General features: G+C 43.6%; 1 protein-coding gene across 1 annotated transcript in view; it reads right to left on the minus strand.

Moving 5' to 3' along the window:
• The window catches only part of top2a (DNA topoisomerase II alpha), a 65,005-nt gene that overhangs the window by 10,865 nt on the left and 37,745 nt on the right, over positions 1-16,395 (minus strand). The window contains exons 23-29 of the mRNA XM_085966533.1: positions 16,108-16,308; positions 14,017-14,212; positions 13,653-13,744; positions 11,998-12,141; positions 11,004-11,087; positions 1,772-1,969; positions 746-866 (exon numbers count right to left, since the gene is read on the minus strand). Coding sequence (XP_085822659.1) covers positions 746-866; positions 1,772-1,969; positions 11,004-11,087; positions 11,998-12,141; positions 13,653-13,744; positions 14,017-14,212; positions 16,108-16,308 — 1,036 coding nt within the window. The remainder of the gene's footprint in view (positions 1-745; positions 867-1,771; positions 1,970-11,003; positions 11,088-11,997; positions 12,142-13,652; positions 13,745-14,016; positions 14,213-16,107; positions 16,309-16,395) is intronic.

Here is a 16,395-nt window from a genome sequence, read left to right on the forward strand (position 1 = left end):
GAGTTGGTGATTCAAGCAGAGACCATGGCAACATTTAATAAGTTAGAAAAGAAGGAAAGGGGAGTAAAGTGATGTGGAAGAGAGTGGGCACATGCAATTAGGACTCCTATTCATGTGCAGAATAAACACCAACATGGACTGGTTCTCAAACAGTTTGTTTCCATGTTGTAATTTCTAAGTCATTTTATGTTTGGTGATGTATGGAATATGTTTTACTTCCTCCATTAAATACATCCTTTTTAAAAATAAAAAGGACATTTACACAGGAGACACATTATCCTTTCCCTCAATTTATCGCTATTGCAATACACTAGGGCTATACACCTCCTCTGGAATATACAACGATCCAGATTGTACCCAATCCCCAGCAGTTACTTTCCCCTTCTCCCAGCAAGGGAACACTTGACACGTCTCTGCGTAAGGTGGCTGCAACTGGGCACTCAGTAGAGCGGAGAAAATTAAACTGGTATAACAACAGAAAATGCTGGAAATACTCAGCAGGCCAGGCCCTTCGGTCCCAGACCTGAAACGTTAACTCTGTTTCTCTCTCCACGGATGCTGCCTGGCCTGCTGAGTATTTCCAGCATTTTCTGTTGTTATTTCAGATTTCCAGCATCTGCTGTATTTTGCTATAAAATTAAACTGGTGCTCCTAGTACAATATTGCCATCTGCTGGTGTTCCAATGTGCCAGTTCCTGTTTAGGCAAGCTCAGCCATTTTTAGTTAAATGATGCTGTAGACCTACCCGCTTCAGTTTTCACTTTCTTGGAGAGTCGTTCTGCAAGGCTTGTATGTTCTTTCAATTCAGGAGAACTTTCCTCTTTATCATCAAATTCCACCTTAACAGCAAGAGAATCTGTTTCACCCTGTAGAGTATCCATTAAAAAAAAATCAAAGTCTAAAATTCACAATATAGCCTCAAAAATAGTGCTTGAAACATCTTGTACTGCAGTTCCACAAGATCAAAAATAGACAGATCTGAAACAAGTGGAATTTTGAATAATTCACCACTTGATGGTCTGCAAGGTCTTCTATCACAACAAGCAAACAAAACCAACACTGTCAAAACCATTGCTACTGAAAACAAATTCTTCAACATCTATACAAAAAAAATACAAGATGGTTTGTGAATTATAAGTAGTGAATCAGTCTTAGGGTTCAACTTAAAAGCACTGATATCTGCAAACTGATCAAATTATTCAACTATATGGCAGTCAGTATCCTGCTTACTCCCTCTTCAGAATTTTCTTTTTGAAGCATACATGAGTATTACATTTAGCCAGCAAACCCCACATGAAGTTTTTAAGAACCGTATCCCATTCAGAGCACAACGCACCGTATTAGTACATAGCTTTCCCTTTCCAGCTCTCAGAATTATTTTTTGTTTTGTGGTAGAGGCAAATGAAAATCAAGGGTAAATACCATAGTATCAAGCCTATATTTTTTCATCAATTAGCACGCAGTGCGCTGTCAATAACAAAAAGCACATGGGAGATTAAGATCACCGTTGGAATTTAAGTCAGCAACTTAATCTTTTCATGTACTCAACATAGTAATTAATATTGGGGAAAAAACGTGTACCATTCATTGTTATGGCAGCATTTCTTTGGTCCAGGAGTTTTCTGTACAGTATGTTAATGTCAGCATCAAGGCCCAATCACAATAGCAGCAGCTACTTTAGTGTTGATGACTGTGCTGTCATTTGTTTGCATCTCTTAATTGTAGTTTAAAAAGCTTAACGATTATCCTCAGCAATAGCACATAGGCTCACCTTTCCTTTCTTCTTGATATTTTTCTTGGTGGCCTCGGTCTTCATGGCAGTAGTAACCCTGGGGACAACCCTTCGGCCTTGAGGAGATGGCATGATTTCTTCCAACTTCAGCTTCCTGATTTTACCCTTACCGCCTTTGCCTTTAACAACGATACCAGTATGAGCCACCTCGTCATCTTTTTCCTGTATCTCCACACGCTGAATAAAAATAGAAAATGGTTTTGAAAAAAAGAGAAAATACTGATCTCTTCAGTGAGAAGATGCAGAAGTGATCTTATGTGAAGATCTGTATTCCTAGCAAAATTTCTGTGTTAGTTTGCTGGTTACTTGATAAACCTAGAATACAACAAATGGAAAAAAAACAAAAGTATCTTGCATTTTTCTCTACCAGCAAAACTCAACATCTGTGTTGGCTATACTTAGCAGATGCAAGGGGAAAAGCACCTAGAAACAGCAATGAAAGACACGGGTGGAAATTGGTCCTCGTTGTGCCCATTTTCTGGGCGGAAAACGGGACATAAAGGATCAATTTCAGGGCACAACGTCCCATGCCCAAACAGCGCCTGTGTCCAGATGGCACCTAAAACAAGCTGCAGGCCCAATTCATATGCAAATGAGGGACCAAACACCCGTTTTAGCTCCCCTCGCCGAAATAGCCTCAAAATTAAAAAAAAAAAGCAAGAGTCATGAAAGCACACATTTTAGAGAAAGTCACACTATGTACTTGAGCAAATAGAGAAGAATGAGTTTAGCTATGTGACAATGCTCATTTCCCCTCCACCAGTATGCAGTACTGAGGAAGTACCGCATTGTCAGAGATTTTAAACAGAGATCCCATCTGCTCGATTCCGTCTCAGATGGATATTAAGGACCCCAGGTCACTATTTAAGGAATAAGGGCTAGAAATTCATATACTTACCGCCAGTATTTTGCCAGCTGGTCCCACGATTTTTCTCCTTCTCTTGGGGGAAAAAAAGGCGGCGTGGTGACGTCAATCTGCGTACAACGCCGACTTAACGACACCACTCCGAACTTCAGCCCTAGCGCTGAATTCAGTGCTGGGTCCTAAGCACACCAGGTCAGGCCGACAGTGGTGATGTCAGCAGCTCTTAAAGGGCCACACACAAACATCTTTCAGGTAAGTTTGGATTTAACCTTTTGGACTTAACCTTTTGGACTGGTTTTTTTGTGTGATTTTATTGAAGTAGTGGCTTGCTGCGATAGATGTTAAGTCTTTTAAGTGTGTAGGGAGTGCTGCTGGAAGCTTGCACGGCTCCGGATGGTAAAGGAAGGCCTCTGAGAAGACAGAAAATGCTGCAAATACCCAGCAGGTCAGGCAACATCTGTGGAGAGAAACAGAGTTCACGTCTCAGGTCGAGATGCTGCCTGACCAGCTGAGTATTTCTAGCATTTTATGCTTTAATTTCAGATTTACAGCATCCGTTCGCATAGGGAAGACGAAGACCCAGAAGAGGAAGCAGAAGGAAGGATGCAACCCAGACAGCTGCTTTCTGACCAGGATATCCAGGATGGAATCATCTGCCTGCGGTACCAGTGACCACAACCCCAATTCCCCTTTCCACATTTGTCCCACACCTTACCTTCCCTGTTACTGACCATCACAGCGTCCTAGTGGTCACAATGCTGAAATAAAAGCCACCACAAAGCAAACTTTTCAATCCAACTTTATACATCTATCCATCCAATATGACATCAAGAAATCAACTTATCATCCTTATGCATTCGCTTAGTGACTGTCTTGTGTGTGCCTTTGCCTGTCCTACTGATGTCACGCAGTGCTACCCCAGTGGCTGCAGCATGGTTGGTGGAAAGCTGCTGACTTTCAGTGGGGGACACTGCAAATGGCCTTGCTGGTCGACCTTGAGGAGCTGGTGTTCCTTCTTCACTCTCCTCTCCCTCTTCTTGGTCAACCATTGGCTGGACAGGCTGCATTTCTTGGGTGTGTGAAATGGGGAAGGTACAAGGGTGGAGTTGTGATGACAGGAGAGCAGGAATGCAAGAGGTGCATGCCAGAAGGAGAATAGTAAGAACATAAGTAGTAAGAGGAGTAGGCCATACAGCCCCTCGAGCCTGCTCCACCATTCAATAAGATCATGGCTGATCATCGACCTCAACTCCACTTTCCTGCCCGATCCCCATATCCCTCGATTCCCCTAGAGTCCAAAAATCTATCTATCTCAGCCTTGAATATACTTAAAGACTCAGCATTCACAGCCCTCTGGGGCAGAGAATTCCAAAGATTCACAACCCTCTGAGTGAAGAAATTCTTCCTCATCTTAGTCTTAAATGGCCTACCCCTTATCCTGAGACTATGCCCCCTAGTTCTAGGCACTCCAGCCAGGGGAAACAACCTCTCAATCCCCTTCAGAATCTTATACAGGAAACTTTGGTTTATCCGGAGGTTAACTGTCCGGAATGCTCGAGCCACCGGCAAAAATCAGGAGCCGTTTCGTTAGTTTTTTTTTCTTTTTGTTGCTTTTTTCCCCCACCAGTCAGGCTCTGCAAGATCTCGCTGAAGCTGTTGCTAAGCTACAGAGACGCTTGCAAGGTACGGCCGACTGTTTAGAAGCTGTAAGCAACAGGGTTTGTTGCCAGATACGGAGCTCAAAATCTCCGTATGTTTCAACATTAGCGCTGGTTTGTCCGGCAGTTTTGATGGGACGGCAACAGCTTGGTCCCGTCGGTGCCGGATAGCACAAAGTTTCCTGTATGTTTCAATGATATCACCTCTCATTCTTCTAAACTCCAGAGAGTATCAGCCCATTCTACACAATCTCTCATCATAGGACAGCCCTCTCATCCCAGGAATCAATCTAGTGAACCTTTGTTGTACTGCCCCCAAGGCAAGTATATCCTTCCTTGGATAAGGAGACCAAAGCTGTGCACAGTACTCCAGGTGTGGTCTCACCAAGGCCCTGTACAATTGTAGCAAGACTTCCTTACTCTTATACTCCAACCCCCTTGCGATAAAGGCCAACATGCCATTTGCCTTCCTTATTGCTTGCTGTACCTGCATGCTAGCTTTCTGTGTTTCTTGCATGAGGACACCCAAATCTCTCTGAACACCAACATTTGAAAGTTTCTCACCATTTAAAAAATATTCTGTTTTTCTATTCTTCCTACCAAAGTGAATAACCTCACATTTCCCTACATTATACTCCATCTGCCACCTTACTGCCCACTCACTTAGTCTATCTATATCCCTTTGCAGGCTCTGTGTTCTCCTCACAGCTTACTGTCCCACCTAGCTTTGTATCATCAGCAAACTTGGATACATTACACTCAGTCCCTTCATCTAAGTCATTAATATAGATTGTAAATAGCTGAGGCCCCAACTGATCCTTGCGGCACCCCACTAGTTACAGCTTACCAACCTGAAAAAGATCAGTTTATCGCTACTCTGTTTTCTGTCCGTTAACCAATCCTCTATCCATGCTACTATATTACCCCCAACCCCACGAGCCCTAATCTTGTGTAATAATCTTTTATGTGGCACCTTATCGAATGCCTTTTGGAAATCCAAATATACTACATCCACTGGTTCCCCTTTATCTACCCTACTAGTTACATCCTCAAAAAAACTAATAAATTTGTCAAACACGATTTCCCTTTCATAAAACTATGTTGACTCTGCCTAGTCATGTTATGATTTTCTAAGTGACTTGATACCACTTCGTTAACAATGGATTCCAGCATTTTCCCGACAACTAATGTCAGGCTAACTGGCCTGTAGTTCCCTGTTTTCGCTCTCCCTCCTTTCTTGAATAGCGGTATTACATTTGCGACCTTCCAATCCGCCGGGATCATTCCAAAATCTAGGAAATTTTGGAAGATCAAAACCAATGCATCCACTATCTCTTCAGCCACCTCTTTTAGAACCCCAGGATGTAGGCCGTCAGGTCCAGGGGATTTGTCAGCTTTTAGTCCCACTAGTTTCTCTAGTACTTTTTCTCTACTTATATTAATTACGTTAAGTTCCTCACCCCCATTAGACCCTTGGTTCCCCACCATTTTTGGTATGCCTTTTGTGTCTTCTACTGTGAAGACAGATACAAAATATTTGTTTAACGTTTCTGCCATTTCCTTATTCCCATAATAATTTCTCCTGTCTCAGCCGCTAAGGGACCAACGTTTACTTTTGCTACTCTTTTCCTTTTTCCATACTTGTAGAAACTCTTGCAATCTGCTTTTATATTTCTTGCTAGTTTACGCTCATTCTATTTTTTCCCTTTTTATCAATTTTTTGGTCAACCTTTGCTGGTTTCTGAAATTCTCCCAATCCTCAGGCTTACTATTATTCTTTGCAACATTATAAGCTTCTTTCAATCTAATGCTATCTTTAACTTCCTTAGTTAGCCACGGTTGGATCACTTTTCCTGTGGAGTTTTTGTTTCTCAATGGAATGTATTTTTGTTGAGAATTATGAAATATTTCTTTAAATGCTAGCCACTGCTTATCTACCGCCATACCTTTTAATCTATTTTTCTAATCTACCATAGCCAACTCGCCCCTCATACCTATGTAATTGGCTTTATTTAAGTTTAAGACTCTAGTTTCGGACTTAGACAAGTCACTCTCTGTGGTAAACCACTGTTAACTCTGTACAGGTCCAGGAATGTCTCCGCCCCTGGCTCCACCCCTAAGCCCGGGTATAAAGGTGACTCACCACCCTTCCCCCGGGAGCTCTTAGGATGGATCCACTAGCAGAGGCATGCTCCAGTTCTTAGTCAATAAAAGCCTACTTCGTATAAGTTCAACTCGTAGTCTTTGGTGTTGTTGATAGTGCATCACTCTCAAAACTAATGTAAAATTCTATCATATTATGATCACTCTGCCCCAGAGGATCCTTTACTATGACATTGCTAATTAACCATGTCTCATTACACAATACAAGATCTAAAATAGCCTGTTCCCTGGTTGGCTCCATGACATTGTTCTAGGAAACTGTCCCGAATGCATTCCATGAACACGTCCTCTGGACTACCTTTGCCAATTTGATTTGTCCAGTCTATATGAAGATTAAAGTCCCCCAAGATTATTGCAAGCTCCTACTATTTCTTCATTAATATTCAGTCCAACGGTATAGCTACTGTTAGGGGGCCTATATACTACTCCTACCAGTGTTTTATGCTCCTTGTTGTTCCTTATCTCCACCCATACTGATTCTACTTCCTGATCTTCTGAGCCAAGATCCTTTCTCGCTACTGTCCTTATACCATCCTTTATTATCATGGCTACTCCCCCCTCCTTTTCCATTCTGCCTGTCTTTTCAAAACGTCAAGTACCCTGGAACATTTAGTTCCCAACCTTGGTAACCTTGCAACCATGTCTCTGTAATGGCTATTAGATCAAAACCATTTATCTCTATTTGTGCCACTAGTTCGTCTATCTTCTTACGAATGCCTCGTGCATTCAGATAAAGTGCCTTTAATTTAATTTTTTTATCATTATTCCCTGCTACCATTAAACTCTGTCCCTTCCTGTCACTCTGCTTATTTTTACCCAAATCGCTACATTGCTCTATTGCCATTACCTTTCTCTTTAGATTTCTAAATTTCCCCTCCCCCCTTTTTTAGTTTAAAGCCCTAGCTACAGCCCTAGTTATTCGATTCGCCAGGACGCTGGTTCCAGCCCCGTTTAAGTGGAGCCCATCCCGACGGAAGTTTCCTCTTTCCCCAGTACTGGTGCCAGTGCCCCATGAATTGAAACCCCTTTTTCCCACACCACTCTGAGTCATGCATTTAACTCTCTGATCTGCTTGACCCTATGCCAATTTGCGCGTGGCTCAGGTAGTAATCCAGAGATTATTACCCTTGTGGTTCTGCTTATTAATTTAGACCCTAGCTCCTCAAACCCCCACAGAAGAACCTCATTCTTAGTTCTACCTATGTCGTTGGTTCCTACATGGACCACGACAACTGGATCCTCCCTCTGCCACTCCAAGTTCTTCTCCAGCCGCGAGATATCCTTACCCCTGGCACCGGGCAGTCAACACAGCCTTCGGGACTCTCTTTTGCGGCTGCAGAGAACAGTTTCTATCCCCCTGATTATACAGTCCCCTACTACTACCACATTCCTTCCTTCTCCCCCCACTTGGATGGCCGCCTGTACCACAGTGCCGTGGTCAGTTTGCTGATCCTCCCTGCAGTCCTTTTCCTCAGCCACTCAGGTAGAAAGTACCTCGTACCTGTTGGACAAGGTCCAGGGCTGAGGCTCCTCCATCACTACATCCTGAGTCTCCATACCTTCCTGACTCGCAGTCACAGCCTCCGGTCCCTAACCACTGATGAAATCTAAGGCCGCGATTTTATCAATGGAGGCGGGTCAGGTAATATCCAGCTTTCAGTCCCGCCCCCAAAGACGTGATTTTACTTTGATTGACCTTGTTAAGCCCGCCCTGTGGGCTTGCCGGCCAATTAAGAGTAAGCGGGTCAGATGACATAATTTGATGACGCAGCACCTGCTGATTTCCTTAAAGGGACCACGCAAAAAAAATTGACAGTTGATTTCTCAGTGTTTGACAGCATTGAAGTGCTGAAAACACTGACAATCACTGCAAAAAGGTGACCTCTTGCACCCAGGCTCTCCAATGACTCCCCCCATAGGCTGGAATAGATGGCAGCTGCATGTGAGGTGACAGAAGCGATCTGTCACTGGTGAGAGAGGTTCTCCCAATGAGGTGGCACTGGACATGGATTTAAAACCTCGTAACCTAAAGAAAAATGTAAATATTTTTAAAACGCAGTTCCCAACATTTTCTTTCCTCTGAGACTCACCAGTGCAACATTGGATCCTTCACACCACTTCTGCAGCTGTCATCAATCCAGAAACATTACAGCAGACAACACTTACCTGGTGTGGTGTCTGGATGTCAGGAAGCCCGAGCCAGAAGCAGCAAAATTCAAAAATAGCCTGTCAACAGGCAGGTAATTGCTTTTAATCCTCTTCCCGCCACTAGATGTCAGGTCCATTCGGAAATCGGGGACCCGACACTTGGGAAAATTGTTTGGAGGCAGGTTGACAGCGGGTTTTCTATCCGCTGTCAATCTTTGCTATTTTGACAGCGGACCCGCCTCCAAGCCCGCACTCTTAGCACCAGCAAAATCCAGCCCTAAAGTACTACAGGAAACTTTGGTTTATCCGGAGGTTGTATGTCCGGAAACCTCGATCTACCGGCAGAAATCAGCAGCCGTTTTGTTAGGTTTTTTTTCTTCTCGTGGGTTTTTTTCCCTTCTCGTGGCTTTTTTTTCAACAGTCAGGCTCTGGAAAGTCTCTCTGAAGCTGCTGCTAAGCTAGAGAGACGCTTCCAAGGTACGGGCCGACTGTTTAGAAGCTGTTGCTAAGCAACAGTGTTTGTTGTCAGATACAGAGATGAAAACCTCCGTATGCTTCAACATTAACGCTGGTATGTCCGGCAGTTTTGATAGATCGGCAACAGCTCGGTCCCGTCGGTGCCGGATATAACAAAGTTTCCTGTACTTAACCTAAAAGGTGACTGCCTCCTGGAACAAAATGTCCAGGTAACACTCCCCCTCCGCATCGCAATGTCTGCAGCTCGTACTCCAGCTCAACAATTCTGAGCCGAAGTTCCTCGAGTTGCAGACATTTACTGCAGATGTGGTTGCTTGGGATCGCGATGCTCTCCAAACTCCCACATGCTGCAGTTACGACACACCACCTGCCCTGCCATCTCTAACCTTGTTTTATTTAATAATTAATTAGTTAAAGATTTTATTCAATCGATATTTTAGGTTTATTTTTTGATTATTTTATTTAGTTATTAATTTAACAAGTACTAGCAAGTTAGTTTCTCGGCTCTTAATTTAACCCCTTTCCTAACTTAGAGAGCAAAAAAGAGCTGTAATACTCACTAACCAATCACCTACCTGATCTCCTGTGACGTCAATCTTTGATGTTGTTTTTGAATCGGAACCTTGCCGCTGCTTTAAGTCAGGACCGTTCGTTATCCTCTCACCGCTGCTTTAATTCAGGTCCGCTCCTGATCCTCTCGCCGCGGGCACTGCTTTAATTCAGTTCCGCTCTCAGGCCGTTCTTTACCTTCTCGCCGCTGCTTTAATGTATGAGGATACCAGCATCTTTTATCCTTTCAGCCCCATCGCTGGCCAAGGGCTCAGCTATGCCCCTGCCCAGAATGGCTTGCACCATCCCCTCCAAGGGGGGTGAGGTGAGGCTAGGAATGGGAGATGTGCCTTATGACTGGTGCAGATTGTTGGTAGGTGAGTGATTGGGGGTCATGCATTAAGCAGTGTGTGAGGCTAGTGGTGCAGTTGGTAGGAGACAGCTTTTGAAGATGCATTCACTGACCTTGACCAGTGGTCTGAGGTCATAAAGCTTCTTTGGGCACTGGAGCTAGGTGGTGGGGACGACACTGCTGGCAGTGGCGGCCTTGGTGATGTGGTCCCACATCCTTCTTTCTGGAGGGCCTTCTGGCCCCTGTGGGTAGAGGACCTCTCTTGCAGTGTTGACCCCCTGCACAAAGCTGGAGTGCTGTGTGCAAGATCCTGGGTGCCCCTTGCTGAGCCATTTGTGTTAGTTTTCCCATTTTTTGAGGTTCGGAAGGGAACTCAGCTTTAAGAGCTGAATAATCACATTTGGGACTTCCTTTAAATGTTAAACTTTTTGAAAGGCAGTAACAGCTAAAAACTGCATTTTAATTTGTATTAGTTCTGAGTGCATTGCTGCTTTAAATGCCCACAAATCCATGGGAGCTACACAGCCTCATTCCCAGAGGTTATACGAAGCTCGAACACCACTTCAGGATGGAAACTTCATCTCGGAGTTCTCTATTCATGCCACCAGGAGGGCGTTGCACGGATGGTTAGCGCTGCGCCACCAACCTTCCCCTCCCCCCACCGGCAATTTTTGTGGCGAATACGAATTTCTAGGCCTACGAGTACTCATTGTGCCCTGCAAACACTCTTCCCTCAACTAAGTCAACCAAAAATACATTCACTGCAGTTTGTAAGACTGTTGCTGAGATGTAATATATTTCTTTCTTTACTACGAACATACAAACTACCTCATGGTAAATATTTTTTGAAAAAACTTGCAGCACATTCAACCCATTACAAAGGCCTATACCAGAAGAGGAAGAGGGGCAGGGATGAGAGAAAAATCCCAATTTATAGTGTGATAAATATAGCCATCTTAATCTAGCATGTCTCCAATCAAGCAGAAATAGTTACAGTACCTCAAACTCCTCAATGAAGGCTGCCAAGTCTTCCTTCCAGAGGTCTGATGGGATTTTCCTTTTCACATCTTTCAATTCTTTTTCCTAACGTGAGAGAGGTTGGAGTTACAGACCAAATAATAGTATTAACTCCCATTTTCCAAGTCATGTACTGTGGATGCCTCACTTCCCAAATTGGGACCGTATCAGAGATATGGGCGTAGAAATTGGGCTGTGAGGGTGTAGTTCGTACATCCCATGCCTGAATGGTGAGGTCCGAGACACTCCAGATATTGGGACTTGGTTCTCATTTCAATGGAGAATGCGAAGCGTAAAGAGCTCACTGGTGAAGAGACCTCCAAGTTTGGACTGCTGCTAGAAACAAAGAAGATAGGAGCAGGAGTAGGCCATTCGGCCCTTCGAGCCTGCTCCGCCATTCAATGAGATCATGGCTGGTCAGGGATCAGGAACAGAGGGAAGATCAGGGCCGGGAGCAGCGGTGATTGGGTGGATGGGTGTGTCGATTAGGTCCTTCAATGTGGGACCGGGAGGTGCACTCCTGCTCCTCCTGGTTCCACATTCTGGCAAGTTACTTACCTTTGTTGCAGGCAATTTTTAAGGCTGCTTTCCCTGCATGCAGCCAGTATTGGTGCAGGCTGCCTCATGGGAAACCAATCTTACAGAAGGGGGCTTCCAACAGTCGTTAGGCCACTTATTTGCATACGCAAAGGGCCCAACGCCTGCTTCAGGCGTGGGTAAAGGACGCCTCTTGTTTGTCCTTACCCAATAATGTCCGAAAAGGAGCTCATGCTTCCTGCACACCATATTGGTACCAATTGCTCTGCCACAGTACGCAAATACCCCAAAATCATCAAATTAATTTAGAAAAAAATACAAAGGTCTCATAGTAGCTGAAATTTTACAGATACGGTTTGGAGACAGAACATCATTCCCAAGTACAAAAAGTTTATCTTCACATTTATATGTCAGTTTCCATTAACCGACATAAACTTACTTTGACATCTCTCTGTTTAAGCAGTTCATCCTTCTTTTCCTTGGTCAGATACCACATGGGCATATTCAAAAGATAGTTGAAATCTGCCCCAGATGAAGTGGTGGTTTCCTCTTCCTCTGCATCCTCCAGCTCAGATTCTTGCTCCTGACAAGAAGCAATTAAAAACAGTTATTCAAGAAAAAACAAAACTAATGTAGGCAGCATCTTTAAATATGAAAGTATCTTAAATCTAGATGAAGTTTTGGTCGTACTTTTTGGACATCCACAAATTCACACCGCCATACTCAGAGATGAGAGTTTACTCAGTCGATGCTCAAGTTCCCCACCCTGGACACTCTCTCCAGGACAGGAAAGGATACCAATTTGCAAGATTTCCAATGGAACAAACAATAGCAATTGTCAGCAAGCAAAAATGTTAGTGTAGTAAATGGGTAGTGTTAAGACCTGGAGCTGTTGGATGGTATAAACATGCAGCACCACCATCTGCTACTGCAAAGATTCTATTAAACCCCTTAAGGTAATCAAACTGCTTTCATCAATTCCTTCAGAATAGCTATCATAACAAGAATTGAATTTACTGGTTAGTGATTATTCAAATATACATGATTTTGTGAGTTCCAGACAAATATGATGTACACCATTAGTGCTACAATGTTTCGTTTATATACACACATGCATGATTTTTTTTGTCCCAACTAATTTCATATATTGCAACTTGATTCAACCGCATTGCAATAGTACTTCCAGCACTCGACATCATCTGTTACACCAGGACACTTGTATCCTGTAGAGTGTAGCTTTCACAGTTCCAAGCAGTTTAGAGGGAGCAGTTTTTTTTTAAAGTATAACAATTCAGACAAGTTTACAAAAGTTCAGATTCCTAATTACCATTATTCACAACACTGGCATCCTCTATCTGACCCTGAGCTGAGCTTCCAACCCCATATCCTCTCCATCGCCAAGATCGCCTACTTCCACCTCCGTAACATTGTCTGTCTCCACCTCTGCCTCAGCTCATTTATTGCTGAAACTCTCACCCATGCCTTTGTTACCTCTTGACTCGACTGTTCCAATGCTCTCTTGGCCGGCCTCCCACACCTTGCACCCTCCCGTAAACTTAAGCTCATCCAAAATTCTGCCGCCCGTATCCTAATTCGTACCAAGTCCGGTTCCCCCCATCGCCCCTTGTTCGCTGACCCATATTGGCTCCCGATCCAGCAATGCCTCGATTATTAAAATTCTCACCCTCATTTTCAAATTCCTCCATGGCCCCGCCCCTCCCCATCTCTGTAACTTCCTGCAGCCCTACAACCCATCGAGATCTCTGTGCTCCTCCAATTGCGCATCCTCGATTTTCATCACTCCACCATTGGTGGCCATGCCCCCAGCTGCCCAGGCCCCAAGCTCTGGAATTCCCTCCTGAAATTTCTCCGCCTCGCTCTCCTCCTTTAAGATGCTCCTTAAAACCTCTCTCTTTGACCAAGCTTTTGGTCACCTGTCCTAATATTCCATGTCAAATTCTGGTTGATAACGCTCTTGTGAAGAGCCTTGGATGTTTTACTATGTTAAAGGTGCTATTAAAAAAATCACTTCAAAGTTCTAATTGTCATCATTAGTAACTGCACTAGGCACAACTAATGTCACTGGCATATCACCTTTTCCTGAGATTCTTTCCAGCTTTTCACTGGATCTGAGTCATAACCTCGATCGATCAGTATCTGGATCAATTCACGCTTTGGTTTGTTTTCTGCAGAAGGGAGAAAATTATAAATTGGATTAGACCAAGACTACCAGAGGAAGAGGTATCCTTGCACATTAAATGGCCCGTACTTCAAATACAATTTTGTAGTTTAATTTCTCTGGGTATTAAAATCACATAGAAAAATACATCACAATACACAATGACAGAAAATAAACCAGATATTGCCATCAAATATTTTGACCTGTATTCCCATTTTAAGCATAGATAAGAACAAAATGCATGCTTTTATAAACCCGTAGGTAGTTTTTAAGACATACCGATGACCAATGTGCCTTCAATCTTCTCCAAGATGAAACGAGCCTGGTTGCTTAGTTTTCTATATTGTGCTCCCAGCGATCCCTCAAGCCAATCCTTTCTTAAACCGTAATATTTAAGCCGCAAGTCAAAGAACTCTTTCAGTATTTCTTGTACACTTTCATACTTCTTCAGACAGCCAACATGGTCAAAAAACACCTAAACAAACACAAGCAATTAGAAAACCAAATCAAGACGACTTTTATCCCATCAGCCCGGGCTGGGTTCAAAACAGCTATGAAAAGCTAGTGTGCTAACTCTGGTACCAATCATCTATTTGTAGATGGAAATATAAACTTGTTTTGAATCACACTTATTCCACCCTCCTATTTATTTTACTCCTCCTCTCCTCTAGTGGATCTCCCATGTAAGTTCAGGACAAAGCAGATTTCCCTCAAAGCATTATTGATGCTGTAGAGATTGGGCTTCAGCTTCTGAAACTCTGGCCTGGTTTTAAAGGGAGGGCGAGTACGATGAGTGCGAACCCCGAAGCGGGCAGCGCACCCAGAGTGTCTAGGGATGTGGATGCCTGACTGATATTAATGGCCGGGCCGCATTTCTATAAATTCTTGGTGATCCACCCAAACCGGGCCAGATCCACTACCTGGCTGACATGGGAATTCCCGCAGTTGGGGGATGGGATTAAGTTGAGTTGAAGGAGGCCAAAGGCTTCCTTGCAGAGGTCCGGAGGAGCATTCTTGCTCCTCCTGGCCCATAAGGACACCTAAAAAAAGAATGAAAAGACTTATCTGCCTGGGCCCCTTCTGCTCCACAATCCTCTGCCTGCCGGGTTTGGTACGATGGGGAAGCCATCACTGGTCGCCCGCTCAGGCATCTAACTAAAATTGCACATCAGGACCCAATTACATCATTGTGCTCCAATCTGCATATTTAAACAATACGTACCAACTTGGGTCAGGTGCCCTGATCAAAAGAGGTTAACATTGAGACATGCCGGGAAGGCAGCGGGATCAGAAGGGGTAATTTCAACTAGATAGTCAAAGTAGAAACAAGATATAAAAAATTATTTTAATATTTTATAGAAGAAACAAGATATAGACCAGGTAGAAAGAAAGAAAATAAAGTTAAAATATAAAACACAATCATAGGGAGATTGGGGTGACAAGACAAGCAGAACTAAATTGTTTAACTTTTAATTACTAATAAAACTAGTGCTTAAGGTTTCTATTTCTGTAGTTTAGAGCAAACTTTAGAGCAGTTTTATCACCAATGTTAGCGTTCATTTCAGCATCAATGCACACCCTTAAAATTAACACAATGGCCAGCCTAGGGAGGCTGATCTGAAAAATTATATAATTTTCATTTAAAACTGATGGATCTCTTGTGGTGTTGCCCATGTGAATTCAGGACAAAGCAAATTTCCCTCAGTGCATTAATGATCCTGAAGGTCTTCAGGTTCTGAAGCTCCATCTAATGGTAGAAGTGTGCAACTGCATGTGAGAGGAGGTGCAGAGTGGAAGCGGCGGCGAGTGAGGGGAAGCGGCGGATAGAAAGTGGAAACGGAAGCAGCAGCTCACACTAGGGGATTCCCACTAAACTCCGCCGATTTGAATTGAGCGTTGGAAAACCTGAACTTCTCAACACAGAGATCGCGCCATCTTCGGGCGAAGCTTACTTCGGGATCAGCGGCGACTGCCGTTGCTTCACTGCTGACCGCAAATTCCGGGGCCAAATATTTCTGGCGTACCCCACTTAGATTTAAGTGAAAACAGTCTGCAAAATGATCATTGGAGAGAGAAAACATTTGGCAGGCTGCCAAGGACAGTCAGGGGGAAACTGAAGCAAAGGAAGAAGAAAATGGTGAGCAATTTATCCAAACTTAATTGTTATCCAGCAGAAAGAGTAGGAATATTTGCACTGGTCTGGAGCTGTCTGAATAGTGCTGCTGTAGGTATAAGTGCAAGGTTCTGCAGCTTTTGAGGCTCCATCTAGTAGTACAAGTATGTAGGTGCTGGAGCGACTGGTTCGTCACGGGGTGATACCCAAACAAAACTGTACTACATAACAAATGTAATAATTATAAATTACTGTACCATTGAGTTGCATGTAAGAGGGACATTTAGTTTGAAGACTTTGTGCAGTCCTGCTGCTTCTGCCTCAGCCAGTTTCTGCTCAGTCATCGTTACTGTGAAACGTACAGTGGTATCAGTGTGGTACTCCTTATAATCAGTGATCAAAGGTGGAGTCTTCTCTGTTCCATTCAACATTGGCTCTAGAATCTGCTCCTTGTAAGTCTGCAGACACAACAAAACAAACACAACTACATAAGAAATATTGGCAATGAGAAATGGTCCATTAAGTCTGCTTGATCAGAAAATGTA

This window comes from Somniosus microcephalus, chromosome 24 (assembly GCF_052327205.1).
Source record: "Somniosus microcephalus isolate GS21.2 chromosome 24, FLI_Smic_1.0, whole genome shotgun sequence".
Classification (NCBI taxonomy): Eukaryota; Metazoa; Chordata; class Chondrichthyes; order Squaliformes; family Somniosidae; genus Somniosus; species Somniosus microcephalus.